Source organism: Oculina patagonica, chromosome 2, assembly GCF_052425735.1.
Source record: "Oculina patagonica isolate OP01 chromosome 2, crgOcupat, whole genome shotgun sequence".
NCBI classification, from domain to species: Eukaryota; Metazoa; Cnidaria; class Anthozoa; order Scleractinia; family Oculinidae; genus Oculina; species Oculina patagonica.
The window spans coordinates 33,297,513-33,313,917 of record NC_135759.1 but is presented as its reverse complement, the minus strand read 5'-3'; the positions used below and the strand labels follow the sequence as shown (position 1 = coordinate 33,313,917).

Sequence of the window (16,405 nt, the reverse complement as noted above, 5' to 3'; positions counted from 1 at the left end):
GTTTTGGCGGGAAAGTTTTTTCTCATTTTACGACCGGTAAACACCAGCTAAATTTAAATTACGAGGTTCTGTTTTATTTGGTAAAAACCTCTTTTCAATTCATCATACGATAACACTATTTTACTTCAAAGTGACCGTGATATGGTGGCATATCAGGTCAGTGACTTGATATCGTAGGATATCAGGACAGTAGATCGCGCTTCTGATTGGCTACTTGCGAATTTGGGTACGGTAAATGTAGAATACTACCAAGAGAGGATAACCTCTCTTGGTGCCACCCAACGGGGTCGGGGTATCATTTTGGATGCAAATTATTTCTAAAACGGGGTGCTACTTTGGAGACCCCGGCGGCACATACAAACCCAAAACATACCTGAGTACCCCCCGGGAACTAATTTCCTTAAATCTTACAAAGGAGCCGACAAAGTTCACCCATCGCATATCCTCCGTGTCACGTAATCAGTTACGTGACACGTTTTGAAAGAAACTCCTGCTCGTTTTTAATTGGTCGAGACACCGTTTTGAAAGAAACTCCTGCTCGTTTTTAATTGGTCGAGACATTAAAAAGATTAAAATCTTAAATCTTTTTAATGTCTCAACAAATTAAAAACGAGCAGAAGTTTCTTTCAAAACGGTGTTTTAAAGAAGTTACAATTTCAAAGCGAACACTTCACGAGTGCAGTCAAACACGTACGAATCTAGACACGAGAATCATCTGTATTCAACCAACATCCAAGGTGGGTACTAAGTACAAAGAGCAGGTCGGAGTTTCTCGTGCATTTTGAAAGAGACTTTAAAATTTATTTAATTTTTTAACAGATTTAAAAACGACATGACTAGCTTTAGTACATACACGAGAGCATAAGTTTCTCGGGCTTTTCATAAAGGAAGTTTAAACTGTTTTAATTCATGAGCGATGGAAATTTCTCGACTGACAAAATTAGTTCAGCTGGTCCAAAATTTTAATTATTATTATTATTTTTATTTATTTTATGTGTCCCCTATTAGTAGAGAGTGTTTCACTCTCGGCTAGAATTGCACTGACACATAAATTAAGTTGTTGATTGATTGATTGATTGATAGAAACATTGCAGCTGAATTTCAAAACCCTCAGAAGATATGAATTTAACCGTTGAAAGATAACGGGAAGTTATGTGCTCCTTGTTGTATGTTAACATTTTAGTTAGCTTCTTATTTATTAAGAGATCGATTGAAACCTTCGGCTTCCATAAATGTTGCACATTTGAAATTGTAGTTGAAAAGCGATGTGAATTTCCGAATTAAACCAAACGTTGAGGTTACCCGCGCATAAATTTATTTCGATGGGCCAGTCAATCAAAGGAAAAGGGAAAACAATATTAAATGGGGCATGATCTCTCCGTTAAAGAATAATCATACACTAGATTTACTCTTACAGAAAATTGAAAGTACAGTTGTTAAAAACTGATTTACCAAGCGTCGTGTTCACACACAGAAAACCAAAGAACCCAGTACCATTAAGTGCCCGAGCACGAGGTCAAGGCGTGAGCACCTGAAAAAATAGTATGTTTACATTAGTGCCCAGCGAAAATCGTACTCGGACACCGTACCGAGGCACCGATGCGCAAAGTGTGAGCACGGCCTTAGACACGCTAGCCTTGTTCCGATAGACTCCAGTGAAGGTTTTATTTCTTCTTCCTTACGGCTGTTGGTAAAACCCGTGACGGTCAAAAACCCGTGACGGTCAAATTTGGAAAAACACGTGACGGCTATGTCCGTGATGGATCCGTGACATATCCGTGACGGATAGATTCTTACATATTACAGATACTTATAGATACAGGCTATAAGACTGTTATAGACTGATTAAAGGAGAGGAAAAATGAGTCAATTTCGTTTGTTTAAGACTGTTATAGATACTTATCTGAGTCAATTTCGTGAAAACCGTGACGACTAGAAGTTCCGTGACGGTTTTAGTAGTGACTCTCCCTGTTTAAGACTGTTATAGACTGATCAAAGGAGAGGAGAAATGAGTCAATTTGTTATAGACTGATCAAAGGAGAGGAGAAATGAGTCAATTTGGTTTGTTTAAGACTGTTATAGATACTTAGAGACTGAGTCAATTTCGTGAAATCCGTGACGACTAGAGGTTCGCGAACTGCACGCGGTGAAAATGTGTTTTTCATGCATGTAAATCAGGTGTTTTTCTTGTGTGCTAATATTTCTTCGCATAATCTCCTTAGGGACTAGCCTCCCACGCCCCTAAGAACGACTGCGTGGGAGGCTACTTTGGGACAAGCTTACGGAGGACGGTATTTGAAGTCATTCAAAACATTCACAGCACGTGATTTATCAAGTCCGAAATTCTCGGCTTCGCCTCGAATTTTTAACCTTGATAAAACACTGCTGTTCGTCTCTTAAACGTTACTTAAAACTTCTTTTCTCGCTTCAAAAAAGTTGCGTTATATTCAATGTAGCGTGACATTTACTTCAGCAATAGACAATAGACCACACTTTCTGGGGGCTTACCGGCCGCAATAAACACAGGATGTTGGGAGAACACGAGAAAAGCTTGTAAAGTCACGAACCGTCAGGCGAGTGATTCACAAGCTTTTCTCGTGTTCTCCCAACATCCCAAGTGGATTTATTGCTTCGGTAAGCTCCTAGAAAGTGTGGTCTATTCAGTATTGCTTTTATGAAATAACTACGGAAAACGTTTGTCAAAGAAAAAGAAATCTATTTTTAATTTCGCGATCAAGTTGCTTATTCTCAACACATTCATCGGCTGACGCGGCAAACCAATCACAGCTGCTGAAAGAAATGAAACACAAACAGACAAAATCCACCCATCAACGGAACGAAATTTGACACTTGAAAATTACTAGTTCTGAATGCCATAAAAAGGAAGGGCAAAAGGCATCGGTTAAGGGTCGAAAGTATATTAACTGACTGAAAAGTAATTCGACAAGGAAATCCAACAAATTGTGGCTGGAATTATTCATCGAGAAAGTAAAGGACTGCACGAAAAGTTTGCAAGTTTGCAAACTTCACAGATTGGCGAAGTTATTTGGAATCAAGGTTAGTTTAAGAAACTCTGCTTCTGAAAATTATTTCGAATCTATTTTCTTACGTTGAATCTATTGTTTTTAATCACTGTTAGTTTGCTTATATCATAGTTTTATTCAAGTTTTAAGATCTCGTGTTAACTAGTTTATTTAGTATGTAAATTAGTTACATCTTTTGTGTATTCTTTTTATTTAATTTAATTAACTTATTGTAATGCGCAGGCAATGGCCATGAAGCTCGCGCAGTATCAATGCATAAGTTATTATTATTATTATCTTTAGATTTATTTTATATTAATTTAATATGCAAAGTGCTTGGTTACAGTAATGGTAATTGAACTGAGTGGAGTGCAATTTGTATAGGTATTAAATAGCATAGTTTCTAGGGGTATTTGGGACAAATACCGCGAGTGATATATTTCAAAATTCACCAACATATCAAGACCCGCGAAGCGGTGAGTGATATTCAGGGAGTTTTGAAATATCACGAGCCGGTATTTATCCCAAATATCCCGTTGAAACCATGTTATTTCTTGTTTCACGCGCGGGTAATTGGCTTCACTACGACATGTGATCAAACATGTGATCGCACAAAGGTTGCACAAGTGATTTCAACTGCGGTGAAAACAGTCCTTTAATACCTCTAAATATTCTTTCTAAGTGTGTGTTTTTAACAGCCTAAGGCCGTGTTCCGCCTTTTTTCCTCCGTTTTCCGTGAAATACGTTTCCTAATTTTGGATCGGTCGGCCGGCCGGATTAAAAAAAAACCCTTACAAGGTGGCTCCATAGTCGGCCCACTGTCGGCCCCATGTAGTTTTACTTTTATCACGGTTTTATGTTAAACGCTTCAAAGAAAAACTTAACGCATAACAGATTTTTAACTTCCAAAGATTATGAGTTTGTAAATTTTCTCTATGGAATTGCTTTCAACGTCCCGTAAACAAACGTAAACAAAGTCAGCGAACCGTGAGCATGGGCAAAACCGTAACTTGAAGAATTTCTATTTTGCTGTTTTGGAGCGATCTAAAAATGCATATTGCGCGAGTTCCAGACGGTGATTTTTATTTAAAAAAATCGTCAAATTTTTTATATCGATTAATGCAGTGAGTGTAAAAAACGAAAGTTGTGAAAACCACCGAAAATTTTGAACAAATTTTGTTATGGCTTTGTCAGCTGAAACTCTTTAGATGTTTACTTCGTTACGTCAAAAACAGGGAATATTCACCGCGTGTAGAAACCTAGAAAAACCATCTTGAAGTAAGCTTGCGTCAAAAAGCAAGCCAAGTATCTCTGTCGCTATTTGCCATGGCAACGAGATTAAGGTACTGAAAGAGTCTTCCTCAGATAGATTAAAGCTACAGATACTTGATTGTAGACATTTAAACAAGTGTTTAAATCTGTCTTATTTGCAAAGACAGAAGTACGCTCATGCAAATGTAATTGCAACGACTTGCATATTACTATATGGAGCCACCTTAAAAAAAATGCAGAGGCAATCTGCTGGAACTAGGACGCCCGGTATTCAAGCATTTTTACCGGGAAGGCTGGAAACAACAAAACGTGGTTACAATATCAACATGGCAGCAATGGAGGAAGAGAAGATCGATGTTGTGGTTAAAATCACCTGAGAAAAGCGAAAAAATTAAGAACCACTAACGCTTCTTTGCAATTTTCCAGCATCCGTGACTGTTTTTTTTGGAAACGACAAAATATGGGTCGGTCGGACGACGATAAACGGAGAAAAAAAGTGGATGGCCTAATTGTCCCTTACCTTAAATCTGCTTGTAAATAGAAATTTTTTTTTAATCTTTTGTTATCAAATATTTCGTTCTCGGAAATATTAGCTTGTCAAGCTACTCTAAATTCGAGTTTAAATAAAGTTTTATTATTATTATTATTATTATTATTATTATTATTATTATTATTATTATTATTATTATTATTTATATTATTATTATTATTATTATTATTATTATTATTATTATCATTATTATTATTATTGATTCTGAGCTCGCCAAGCTTTCGATTTAGCGGCAGGCGGTGGAAATTGTTGACTGTTATCATCCTTTCTATGTCATCATTAATGTGCAGCGTTTGCCACAAAAGCGGAAAATTTTTTCCAGTGGACGACGTTTACTTGTGCTTGCCTGTGCTTCTGAGCTGTTCAGTGAATAAAGAAAGGAGCCTTTTTTTCGTCGCATTTCGGAAATCTTTCTGCCATTTTGTTTCGGTCATTTTGGTTGCCATATTATTATAACTGCATGGTTAGAAATCTGTCCTGCTTTTTTAACAACAAAAAAAATTAATCTTTCTAACTCAGATGTAATCTGAACGTCCACTGAGTTCTCCATAGACTTTACAGAAAACACTGAAAGTGCTAAAGAGCGACTGTCTGCGAATATCGACCAAATAGCAGCACAAGTGAAAAAATTGATTTCGCTCATATTTTGCACATAAATAGGTCGTAGTGAGAAACCAAACGGACTGTAGTTAGTTTTTCCTAATACAGCTTTCTTTGGTAAAAATATGCAAAAAACTATTTTAGCCAAATTGGGCCCTTGATCTACTTCCGGTAAGACTGAATTTTCGGAAAACTTGATCGCTTCGAGCGTTACACTACAGCTATTTCTGAATCTTTTAGTGATACTTTTTATTCTTATTATAATTAGGGCTTCACTGTATGACTGAGCGAAGAATAAAATAAATCTAGGCTAGTTTTGAGCCCGAAACAAGACTCTGAGAGGCATAATTTGAGAATTTATCGCAAGCGAAGGTATGCACTAAAATAAGCCCCATTTACACGGCAGAAAAATTTTGGCACGGCTCGGATAAAATTGGTACCAGTACCAAAAAAATAGCACTGATACCCTGTTTACACGTACCTTTTTCTACCGTGCTAAACTGCGTTAAATAATGTTTTGGTGCGGGTAAACGGCTCAACACCTTGGCCAGCGTACGCGATTCTGCCGCATGCTGCTATTCCATCTAAACGTCACATACGAGTCGCGCATCTTTTCGCCTTGTTCCCAGAAGACTAGAAAAGGGTGAAAGTAAATGATAATTGTTCAAATGGCAGCAGTGATGGCTTGTACCTCCCCAATTAACGACGACGATTATTTATTTGTATTATTATTTCCTCGCATATTTGTATCAACTCCTTACATCATGTTCTTCCAAGGCAGAATTTCAGCTTTCGACTCTGGACACTATATAGACGATCACGAACTCAGGAGAAAGCGACCAAAGAAGACTGCTGAAAGTCACGCTAGTTCTTCCATGAATGTTCATGAAATTTTCTTGGCAACTGTTTTCTTAAAATACATGACTAACACTCCGCCATGTCGATCGAGTGGAATTTTTTGCAAATTTATTGAACGAAGTTTCATAAGAAAAGAGTTGGTTCAGCACGGCTAATCGTTTACACTACACATTTTATTCGAGCCGGGTTAGATTTTCAGGAACGCGTACCAATTTTATCCGTGCTCGGACTACCTCGTGACTAGATCCGTGCACGGGTAAAATTTTGGTTCGGCACGGGTGAGGCAAAGTCGTTTACACAACAAAATTTATCCGTGCCGACCCATATTTTTCGGTACGCGTACCATTTTTACCCGAGCCGTGCCAAAAAGTTTCTGCCGTGTAAATGGGGCTTAAAACATCGCCCTCTTTTTCCTATGTGCGATAACTTTAAATGTCTTAAAAACACTTTATCTGGGTTAACTTAACGCCCATCTGATAGAATATTCAAAGCATTATCTGGGGAAAACGTTTAAAGTGGGCCTCTTTAGCCTGTGTTTATCACTAATTTTGCCGAAAATCTGTAGTTTCGCGTGTAAAAATGGCGTGGCACGACTTGTGATTCGGGCTGAAGGGTGGTGCACTAACTTATATAATTAATTTTATTTAATTTGTTCTTTCTTCTGTAGCACTATCCACTGTCTTAACATGGCCGAGCAAAAAATAATTCTTGTAACTGGTGGTAGTGGACTTGTTGGAAAAGCTTTAGAGGAAATAGTAGCAACAGAGGAGAACAGATCTGATGAAACTTGGATATTTTTATCCTCTAAGGATGGGGACCTCTGGTAAGACTAGTGGCTCGCTAGTCACACTAGGGCTCGAAAAAAAGTGCTGTCCACTCGTCCAGGAGAAGTAGCTATAGATTTTCCTGCTGGTCAATCAACTTTTCATTCTCACTTGCCCGATCGGCAAGAGCCCAGGCAAGTTATCCACTGACTAAATCATAAAAAGGTAAACTAATAAAAGACTAATAAAAGACAGGCATGCAACTGCTCAGGGCAAGCAAGTCAAGCAAAAAGTTAAGAGCTGCTCGTGTAAAGGTCAGGCGCGACCACTAGATTGTATAAGCTCGCACAAATTTTTGAATAAAATGTTGAGCCATACAGTTAATGAAGCTTTGAATAAATGTTGAGCCATGAAAGGAAGAGTTTCCTAAAATGATTTAATTGGAAATTAAAAATTCCTGTGCAAACTTTGCATGAAACACTGGGTACCAAATAAAAGGCTGGTCTCCAAGGTGGAGTTGAAAATAAGCCTTTCGGGTATTTATTTAAGGCATTTAGCTGTAGGTGTATTAGCCAGATACGTTTTTATCAAAAATAATGAAAGCCAGGCCCAAATAAACTGCAGGATTCAAATAAACGCCGGGTCTACCAGGCTTAATTTTTTCTCTGTTTTTATTTGTAGTGATGCAGCAGCAACTAAAGCAATTTTTGACAAGCACAAACCAACTCATGTTATTCACTGTGCAGCTTTGGTCGGTGGACTATTCAGGAACCTCAAATATAATCTAGATTTTTTGGTATGCCTTGATGTACATTAATTCTATATAATATTATAATAACTTACAGTAATTATACAGGGGGATCCGTATTTTTCCAACCAACAAGGGAAATGAAAATGGTTTCAGAAGAATCAAGGGAAAAGTTGCAATGTGGGAAACCACTTTTAATTTTGGTTTGAGTTTTCAGGAGGTTCGAGAAATTGATGGCTTGAGAAGTCTGGATTCCACTGTTGTTGCCAAGTTCTCTACACCCCTTTACTTTCTCACCTACTAAGATAGCGTCCTACTTTCCTTGCTGCCATTGAAAAGCAATGATCTAATGCTACATTCCAAGCTCCTTTGGATCTGCACCAGCCAAGCCTGAAATCTTCAATAACCTTTATTAGTATATACCTCACAAGTCAATACCTGACAAGTGAATAGTGCTTTTTGCGCGCTCTGATTGGTTAACTCGGAGGTGATGAGCAAAGTACTATTTACCACTGAGCAGCCGAAGTCGCTTTGGTTACCTAAGGCAGTGTGTTCGTCTGCTAATTATTCAGCTTCTGTGGTATACACTAAAACATTTTTTCACCTCAGTGTCGGTGAAATGTGGTGGATATTTACCTCGCCGCATCGCCACTTTGGTGTATAATTGTTAACTAGTATGTGGTTAAACCATTAGATGTCAACCTTAAAAAGAATCGAAATCCGGGAGATCACCGATTTTGCGTCAACTGATACCAAATCGCCCAAGATAAGTGTGAAGACCGTATTTTAAACATTTTTCTTCATATCCGGGAGATTCGGCCTGTATCAGGGAGACTCCTGGACAATCCAGGAGAGTTGGCATAGATGCATTTTCTTTTCCATTTCCTACCTTGTGTAATTTTACAATCAAATTTAATTTTGTTTTCGTTTGCAGAGGATAAATACACAGATCAATGACAATGTTCTTCACAACTGTCACTTGAGTAAGGTAGGTAGATCAGAACTCCGTATAATTTGCCGAGTTTTTGGATGTGTTTTGTCAGTGATGACTGAAGTGATTCATTATTGCAGTGTTAATGTTGCCAACAAGACCTGAACACCCAAGTGAGACCAAGATCCGTAAGTGAGACGATGATGATCCCGTCTCTTTCATATGGGAGCCCCCCCCCCCCCTCCCGTGCTCTTACCGTGACTGCAAAACCCTCCCGATTTTATGCATTGCCTCCCCCTTTCACGATTTCTATCAGATTGTCCCGATTCATCATGAAATTCTGAAAACAAGGAAAACAAATTGCAAACCTTTAGTACTTTTTGCGATCTAAGTGTATCGAAAGTAAAGAAAAGCAAATGTCTGTGAAAAGAATAAAGACCTTATAGAATTACACAGAAATCCAGAAATAAAGTCAAAATGCCAGGAAATGGCACTCGAGAGAACCTAAACTTGCAACATTTCCCGGTGGAACATGCACCCAGAGCCCCTTTCAGCGCTAAAAAACTCCCTTTTTTTCCTTCACAAAGGGTTGGAGTCTCTGAACTGTATGCTAACTAAATGTGTTCTTTCTTGACGAATTTAGGTGAAGAAATGTGTTTCTTGTCTCTCGACATGCATTTTTCCAGACAAGACAACGTATCCTATAGATGAAACAATGCTTCATAATGGACCACCCCACCCTTCCAACTTTGGTTTTGCATATGCCAAACGTATGATTGATGTACAAAACAGGTATATATTATATTATATACATAACTGTACCCTTTTTACGTAAGTGGCTTTCCTTAAGATACAACTGTGTGGGAATATTAGACTTAAAATACCAAAGAATAAAATATATTTTTTTTGCTTTTCACTCCCGTTGTGTATTTTTCTTGTAACATGCCTACTTGTTTAAACCACATAAAATTAATAAAGCTGTGTTTATTTTGCAGGGCATACAACCAGCAGTATCCTGACGGATGTATGTTCACCAGTGTTGCGCCTACTAATGCTTATGGAATGCACGATAATTTTAATCTGGAGGACTCTCATGCTCTTCCTGGACTGATTCACAAAGTCTATCTGGCAAAAAGTGAGTCTGAAACACTTAAGTTTTAAAATAGCTGGAAAACTGCAAGGTGATCTTTGCTGACATCGTTGTTTACATACCGTAGAATTCCGGTTATAAGCCCCCCGGTTATAAGCCCTCCCGGTTATAGGCCCATCATCCTGGAAACAAAAAAATACATCCGGTTATAAGCCCCCCCCCCCCCGGATATAAGCCCCCTCTACCAGATAACAGTACTGAATAGGGCTAAATGTTGCTTTATTATGTGTTTTTAACTTAAAAACGTATTTCCATCAACACTCCCGTGGCTCGTTTTGAAACGTTTTTTCATTCCGCTTATAAGCCCTCCCGAATATAAGCCCCTCCGCTTATAGGCCCACTCAAAACCCCTTACGAAGTTGTATAAGCCCAGGGCTTATAACCGGAATTCTACGGTATATCAAATGAAGAAATTTACCTGATGGAAAAACAAATTTAAAAAGCATGGAAAATTTATTGTGTCAATTTTGAGAGGAAGGTGTTTTAAAACTGCTTCACATAATTATCATTATCATATGAAAAAATTACTTTCAAATGCTTCTAGGCGCGGGGTGTGTGGCAATACTACCCACACCACCAAACAACATTTGTAATGCTTTTCAAAAGGAAATACACAATTCAATATTTAACATCATTTTCTAGGCTCGTAATTGTCGCAGCTAGGTGACATACATGTGCGTGTATTTTGCCAACTTCGGTCATACAAAATGTGTAAAATTTCTGTGGTTTTTTTATGTATGGCTTAGAGGAAGGCAAGCCTCTCGTAGTTTGGGGGACAGGTTCACCTCGAAGGCAGTTCATCTACTCAAAGGTAAATGGTAAATGCTTTATTGTGATATTGTCAAATTAATATCTAGCTAAGTTGCAAAGGAGTACATTGCTGAATTGATTTGACATTGACATTTTTATTGCTCAAAGTGTTCACTTGTTTACGGAAATTACTTTAGCTGAACTTTGCCTTCTTGCTTTCTACTGCATAATGCTCTCTTTCCATTGATGTAATTATTTCACATGGCTTTATTAGCTGATACCATTAACACATTTAGTTTATTGTAATTTATCGAAGGACACCAGGGTCATACCTATGATTTTTTGTCTGCGGGGGCAGGTTTTCCTGGCGGGGGCAACCAGTTTTTTTTAGTCTATTTTTTCTTTTTTTCTTTAGTTTTCTTAGTTTTTGAGTTTTCCTGGCGGGGCAACTAACCCCCCTCCCCCCCCCTCGCTAGTTATGGCCCTGGACACCTTTGTAGGATTGTTTTGTTGTCTAATGTCGTTTAATTTTTTTGGTATTTTTAGGACGTTGCCAGGTTAATGATCTGGGTTTTGAGGAAGTACAATGAAATTGATCCCATTATCCTGTCAGGTTGGCGAATTGTTCACCTAATATCAGCACAGTTGTATTTGTTACACAATGTTATCTTTCATTTGCTCAAAATAGTTGAAAGTCAAGCTAAAAATTTATATCTTTAGGTCTCTAGAGATATTCTGGCAAATGAATTGTTAAAAATTAAAGTTAGCCTCCAGCCTTCTCCTGTCTACTTATAATACGGGTCGATTGATTTAAGTAAAGAAAATGAAAGGTCTGATAAAGTTGATATATACTGGTCTACAAATTAAAATGTGTTATCTGGTTTCTTAACGTTTAAGTCTTCTTTGTCGATCGCCGAATTTCGAGGAACCAACAAATTTGTGAAAGTAGCATATTCGGTACGAGGTGCCCCTGTAGATATTTCAAGCACAAGGCTCAATTTTTACTCAGTGTTTTTTTTTGTTTGATTGTTTGTAGTCGGCGAGGAGGACGAGTTATCAATAAAGGAGGCTGCAGAATTGATTGTGGAAGGAATGCAATTTACAGGAAAAGTTGAAGTATCCTTTGTTCTATTTCCATGGGGCTGCTGTATGCAAGGGTGGCTGGAGGGAGTTTGCAGACAAAAACGGCTAAAACGAGTGAAGAGTTGTTAGAGGCATTCCTCTGCGCGTTTTCTTTATGCTGTTTTAAATGACCCAAATAGTTCGTTATAATAAGTTTGCAACCTGAAAACTGAGATAGTGAACTGTATATGTAATGTAAATGCGAATGAATGGAGTTGTCAAAACCAGTATTTCCCGCTAAAGTTTTCAATTTGCCATTAACAAATTTCTGGCCCGGAGCTCTCTACGTCTCAGTCTGCGAGCAGTCTCCGCAGGGAAGAAAAGAAGTAAAAGAAGAAAGGAAGAGAGCTTACTGAAAGGCTATCTACTTTTCATTTCTTAAGAACAAAACGAGAAATTCAGCTGTGTTAGTTTATGAAAAGCGTTAACTTCAGTAACAAGAAACATTAGGAAAGTTAAAAAAACATGAACTAGTTTCATACTATTTAAAGAGTGTTAAAATATGGGAAGGATCGATAACGAAAAGCTGATAGTGAACAAAATATTTTGCGACTGAGCGGAAGTATTCTAGGTTGGTAACGGTAAAGTAAAGATCTATGGTCTTCTTCAATCCTAGGTGGGTTTAAATACCCCCAGCTCTTTGCCACTTTCCCCTTACAACTCGTCGCACCCATTTATAATTTTTTGGTGGTACTGGGTTAAGAGGCGTTCTACGAGAGTGTAGGGTCTTGCGTAAAACAGCAGGGTAGGGTATCATTGTGTAAATGGAACCCTTGACACACTTTTAGTATGATACAAGCAAGTCCGATGGTCAGTTCAAGAAGACTGCAAGTAACGCAAAGTTGAGGAAGTACCGGCCAGATTTCAAGTTCACCGATCCTAAGATAGGTAATAAAACAGTCTCTTGCTTATATCGAGTACTTTTGATCTTGAAACGTTGTTCATGATATTTCTTTAAAGGATATAAACCGGCCAGCGAATACAGTTATCTCTCATCGCTCTCGTCCGGACTCATTCAAACATGAAAGCTCTTCAAACTCAGATTCCTATTGCTGTATCAAATGTGCCATAACTGAACGGATGTTTCAGCCGAAAAATAAAGACTTATTTTCACTATATCTTTTTCTCTTTCAGCCATCAAGGAAACTTGCGACTGGTTCTCAGCTAACTACGAGACATGCCGGAAGTGAAGCACTCGTCAACCAGGACAGGAAACTCACAGATGATGCGAAATAAGATGTGGGTGGGAACTAGCAAATGATATCGAACTCTTATTTGCATTTATTTAAAATTAAGTATCCACCCGGCGTTTATTAAGCAAAGGTTTTTAGTTATTATTTTTGACAGAAATATATATCTTTCCATTGTACCTGCAACTTATTATACTTCGAACAAGAACATTGAGAAGCTTGAGAAGCTTAAAATCGGGCGCTTTGCCTTGAAAGGCAGGGTTCAGTACAGCAGAAACCACGAAGCAGTTACTTAAGTAGCACTCAGTCCGACTGTGTTTGTGTAAGTCACAGGGCTTGCATGAGCTGTATTAGTGTGCATAATATAATATCTAGAACGTTGTCGAGATTGCATTATTACTTAATGACATGATGGTTTCAATTTATAAATGTATCTCACACAATACAAATAAACGATTGAAGTAGACGACTAGACAATGTAAAGTTTGACTTAGCAAAGTGCAGTGTATTGGTAATACTGTAAGGTGCGGTTTCACCTGACGGTCGTGTGCTTTTCGGTATTTTCCAGGCATTGCACTTTGATGGGACAGTACTACAACTGTTTACCGGGGAACTACTATTGTCAAGAAAATGATCACAACTTGTTGATGAATGATTGAACATTTGTTTCATACCATTACTGTAATAGCAATTGATGAAGGCTTTTAGTACTGAACCAAAGTATAAGGACTGGGAAATACTGAAACCCATTATCAGCCACCTTAAACGGAAATATCTTGTTGGTGTTTCAAGGAATACAAGGAAACTTCACTCATCCCATGTATCTATGTATTGCGGTATTTTGTAATTTTTTGAGTGATTTTTGGGGATGTTTGGCAGGTGATAGTTTTTTTAAAAGAATTAGTAAAATTTAGACAACTAAGAAATATTGAAAATTTAATGTGAATTTAACATTGGAATTTGAAGTTAGAAATTGGCAGACGGACACCAAACAGTCCCGTGACATCCTGGAGTGTTTTTGCATGGGGGTCAACTGTGTGATGATGTTTCCATGTTTTTCTTCAATCCCCACTGATAAAGAACTGTTGTTGGTGTTATGTTGGTGTTATCACATGTCAAGCCTTTAACAAGGTATGAAAGAACACAAGGATTTAAATTATTCTGGTGCTCAATTTTTGCGTAACTAAAATTAATGTTACTCAAATTCCTGATGGATTCTGTCTTAAACTGTTACGAGCTTAGTATTTCCAAATTATTGCATGTCAATGTAAGGCAAGACAAGACATGCTTTGGTTCTTGTGTAATTCTCTTAAAAACACATAAGATATTGACTATAATTTTGTCTGTGCTATGGCAATTCACAGTGGGGTGGTCTTGATGTGTCTTTAACTTGTAGACTGGACTGGACTAGTAAAACGCGGACTTGTAAAACGCCTCTAGACACTTCGAATTCCTTGGCCACAATCATCTTACGGCTCTCTTCAATACATAATGTCTCAAAAAAACAGTAACCTCAGAAAGAAGTCAGAAGCAAATAAGGTCGAAAGACCGAATTTGAACATATAACGGCAAATGTTCTAATGTCACGAACGTAGGAGTCGTGTAGGCCCGTCACCTTTATTTACGATTGACTGTTGATTTCTGGACGGGCCCCGTTCTACCTCGTGCGAGCAATACAAACGACTGCACTCAACAGACGTCAAGTAGTGGAAAGAAAGAAACATATGCACACAACTCATAGCATCAATCCCGTTGTTTTAGTAGGGGTTTTCAGAACGAACATGTGCTATACTGCAAAAACATCTCCACGCTAAAACAGACCATAGAGTGCTCAAAAAAGCTAGAAATATGCCGTCGAAGAAACACACAAGAGCTTCAAACACAAATTGTTTCGCTCGCTAAACCGTTTAGTTTCCGTTTAGTGTCCGCGTTCTACAAGTCCGTGCTTAACAAGCCCTCGTTTTACAAGTCCGCGTTTTACAAGTCCGCGTTTTACTAGTCCTCGTTTTACAAGTCCGCGTTTTACTAGTCCGCGTTTTACTAGTCCGCCTTTTACAAGTCCGCGTTTTACTAGTCCGCGTTATACTAGTCCGCGTTTTACAAGTCCGCGTTTTACTAGTCCGCGTTTTACTAGTCCAGTCCAGTCCTCGAAATACAGTATGCCAAAACTCCCCGCCCTCTAAAGATAAGTCCTTGACGGTTCTTGTCGTTTTTCGGTGCCTATTCATCTTCGGCATCTTTCTCATCCACCTCTCGTTCTGTCCTGTGTCTGTCATCACACGAAAGAAAAGCTGATTCTCAAAAAATCTGCCACAAAAGGAAATTGACAAAAACAATATGAAAACCATATATCGAAAGTTTCTTATTCTAAAATTTTATCATACGTCTTAATTCAGAGCTACAAAGAAGTTCCTCCTTTTGAGTTATTGATACTGTTCTTACAGTACCTCTTTCCACTAGCGAAATTTTACAAAATTCCTTCGCGGCGAAAAGGTAGCGCGAATCCAGAACAGACTCCAATCGAGAGTGGGTTAATTCTAGATTACTATTAATTAACTATTACAACATTCATTTTTAAAATAGTTTTCCAAGCCGACTAAGCTAACTAAACGTCGAGTGTATCTTTCAGTAAACAAAACATGCCGTTATGACGCCGGAAATCCAGCTCACGCATACTATACCCCGTGACTCACGCAAACCTCCGACTTACGTGCTACTACAGTCATTCCTTTCTAAACATTTTTTTTTACCACCACCGTACCTTTCTACCCAAAAAACTCATGAAACCGCCCGGTTTTAACCTGTTTTAACCTTTCAAAAATTAGAGCGTTCGAAACTAAATAAGATCCGTAATCACAAACAACATACAGCCGTTTACCAGCACTCTTTAAAACTCCTGAAACCCTTCAAAATCAGGCAAAATAAATCTTTGAAATAACCTTTATCAATGTTTCTTATTTTTTATTCAGTTCTATAAAATGCCTTTCATACACTACTGTCAAACAAAAATTTCAATTTCCTCAAAGTTTCAAGACAAAAGAATAACAAATATTTCGTGCACAATGTAATTTGATTAAGCCAATATTATCACGTCTAAAAATACTTCAAGCAATTCAGTGAAAACCCGTTTTCGAATAATCAATACATGAAAATAACAATAAGATCAAAAGGAAGAAAGGAACCTTTCTAATTATTTGAAGACTTTCAAAGCCGTGATATTATGCATCCAATCCGCGATAAAATTTAATTACAACAAAATCCAAGTTCTCATTTTGAATTCCATTTTTTTCAGTTGATACCTTTATCCAACTTGTGAAAAATTCCATTCAAGTTCCTATTAATACTGTACATTCCCAATGTTTTGCTCAGGTCTTCAGAAGCGTCTTACTAACCAAATCTAAAATAATTCCAAAACATGCTGTACAAACATTCTACTCTTTGTGACAA

The 16,405-nt window shown here is 37.9% G+C and overlaps 1 protein-coding gene across 3 annotated transcripts; it reads left to right on the top strand.

Moving 5' to 3' along the window:
* Positions 1–668: 668 nt before the first annotated feature.
* On the top strand, positions 669–13,157 carry LOC144644284 (GDP-L-fucose synthase-like). Of its 3 annotated transcripts, XM_078503737.1 has the most exons (12): positions 669–737; positions 2,223–2,291; positions 6,971–7,126; positions 7,749–7,863; positions 8,750–8,803; positions 9,390–9,538; positions 9,742–9,881; positions 10,643–10,707; positions 11,193–11,259; positions 11,683–11,762; positions 12,557–12,656; positions 12,903–13,157. In XM_078503737.1, exons 3-12 carry the CDS (start codon positions 6,990–6,992, stop codon positions 12,956–12,958), a joined length of 963 nt encoding a protein of 320 aa, XP_078359863.1. In that variant the 5' UTR covers positions 669–737; positions 2,223–2,291; positions 6,971–6,989; the 3' UTR covers positions 12,959–13,157. The 3 variants fall into 3 exon arrangements, with proteins under 3 accessions (XP_078359863.1, XP_078359864.1, XP_078359862.1); XM_078503738.1 differs by lacking the exon at positions 2,223–2,291 and having other exon boundaries at positions 681–737; XM_078503736.1 differs by lacking the exons at positions 669–737; positions 2,223–2,291 and adding an exon at positions 2,844–3,057.
* Positions 13,158–16,405: the final 3,248 nt, after the last annotated feature.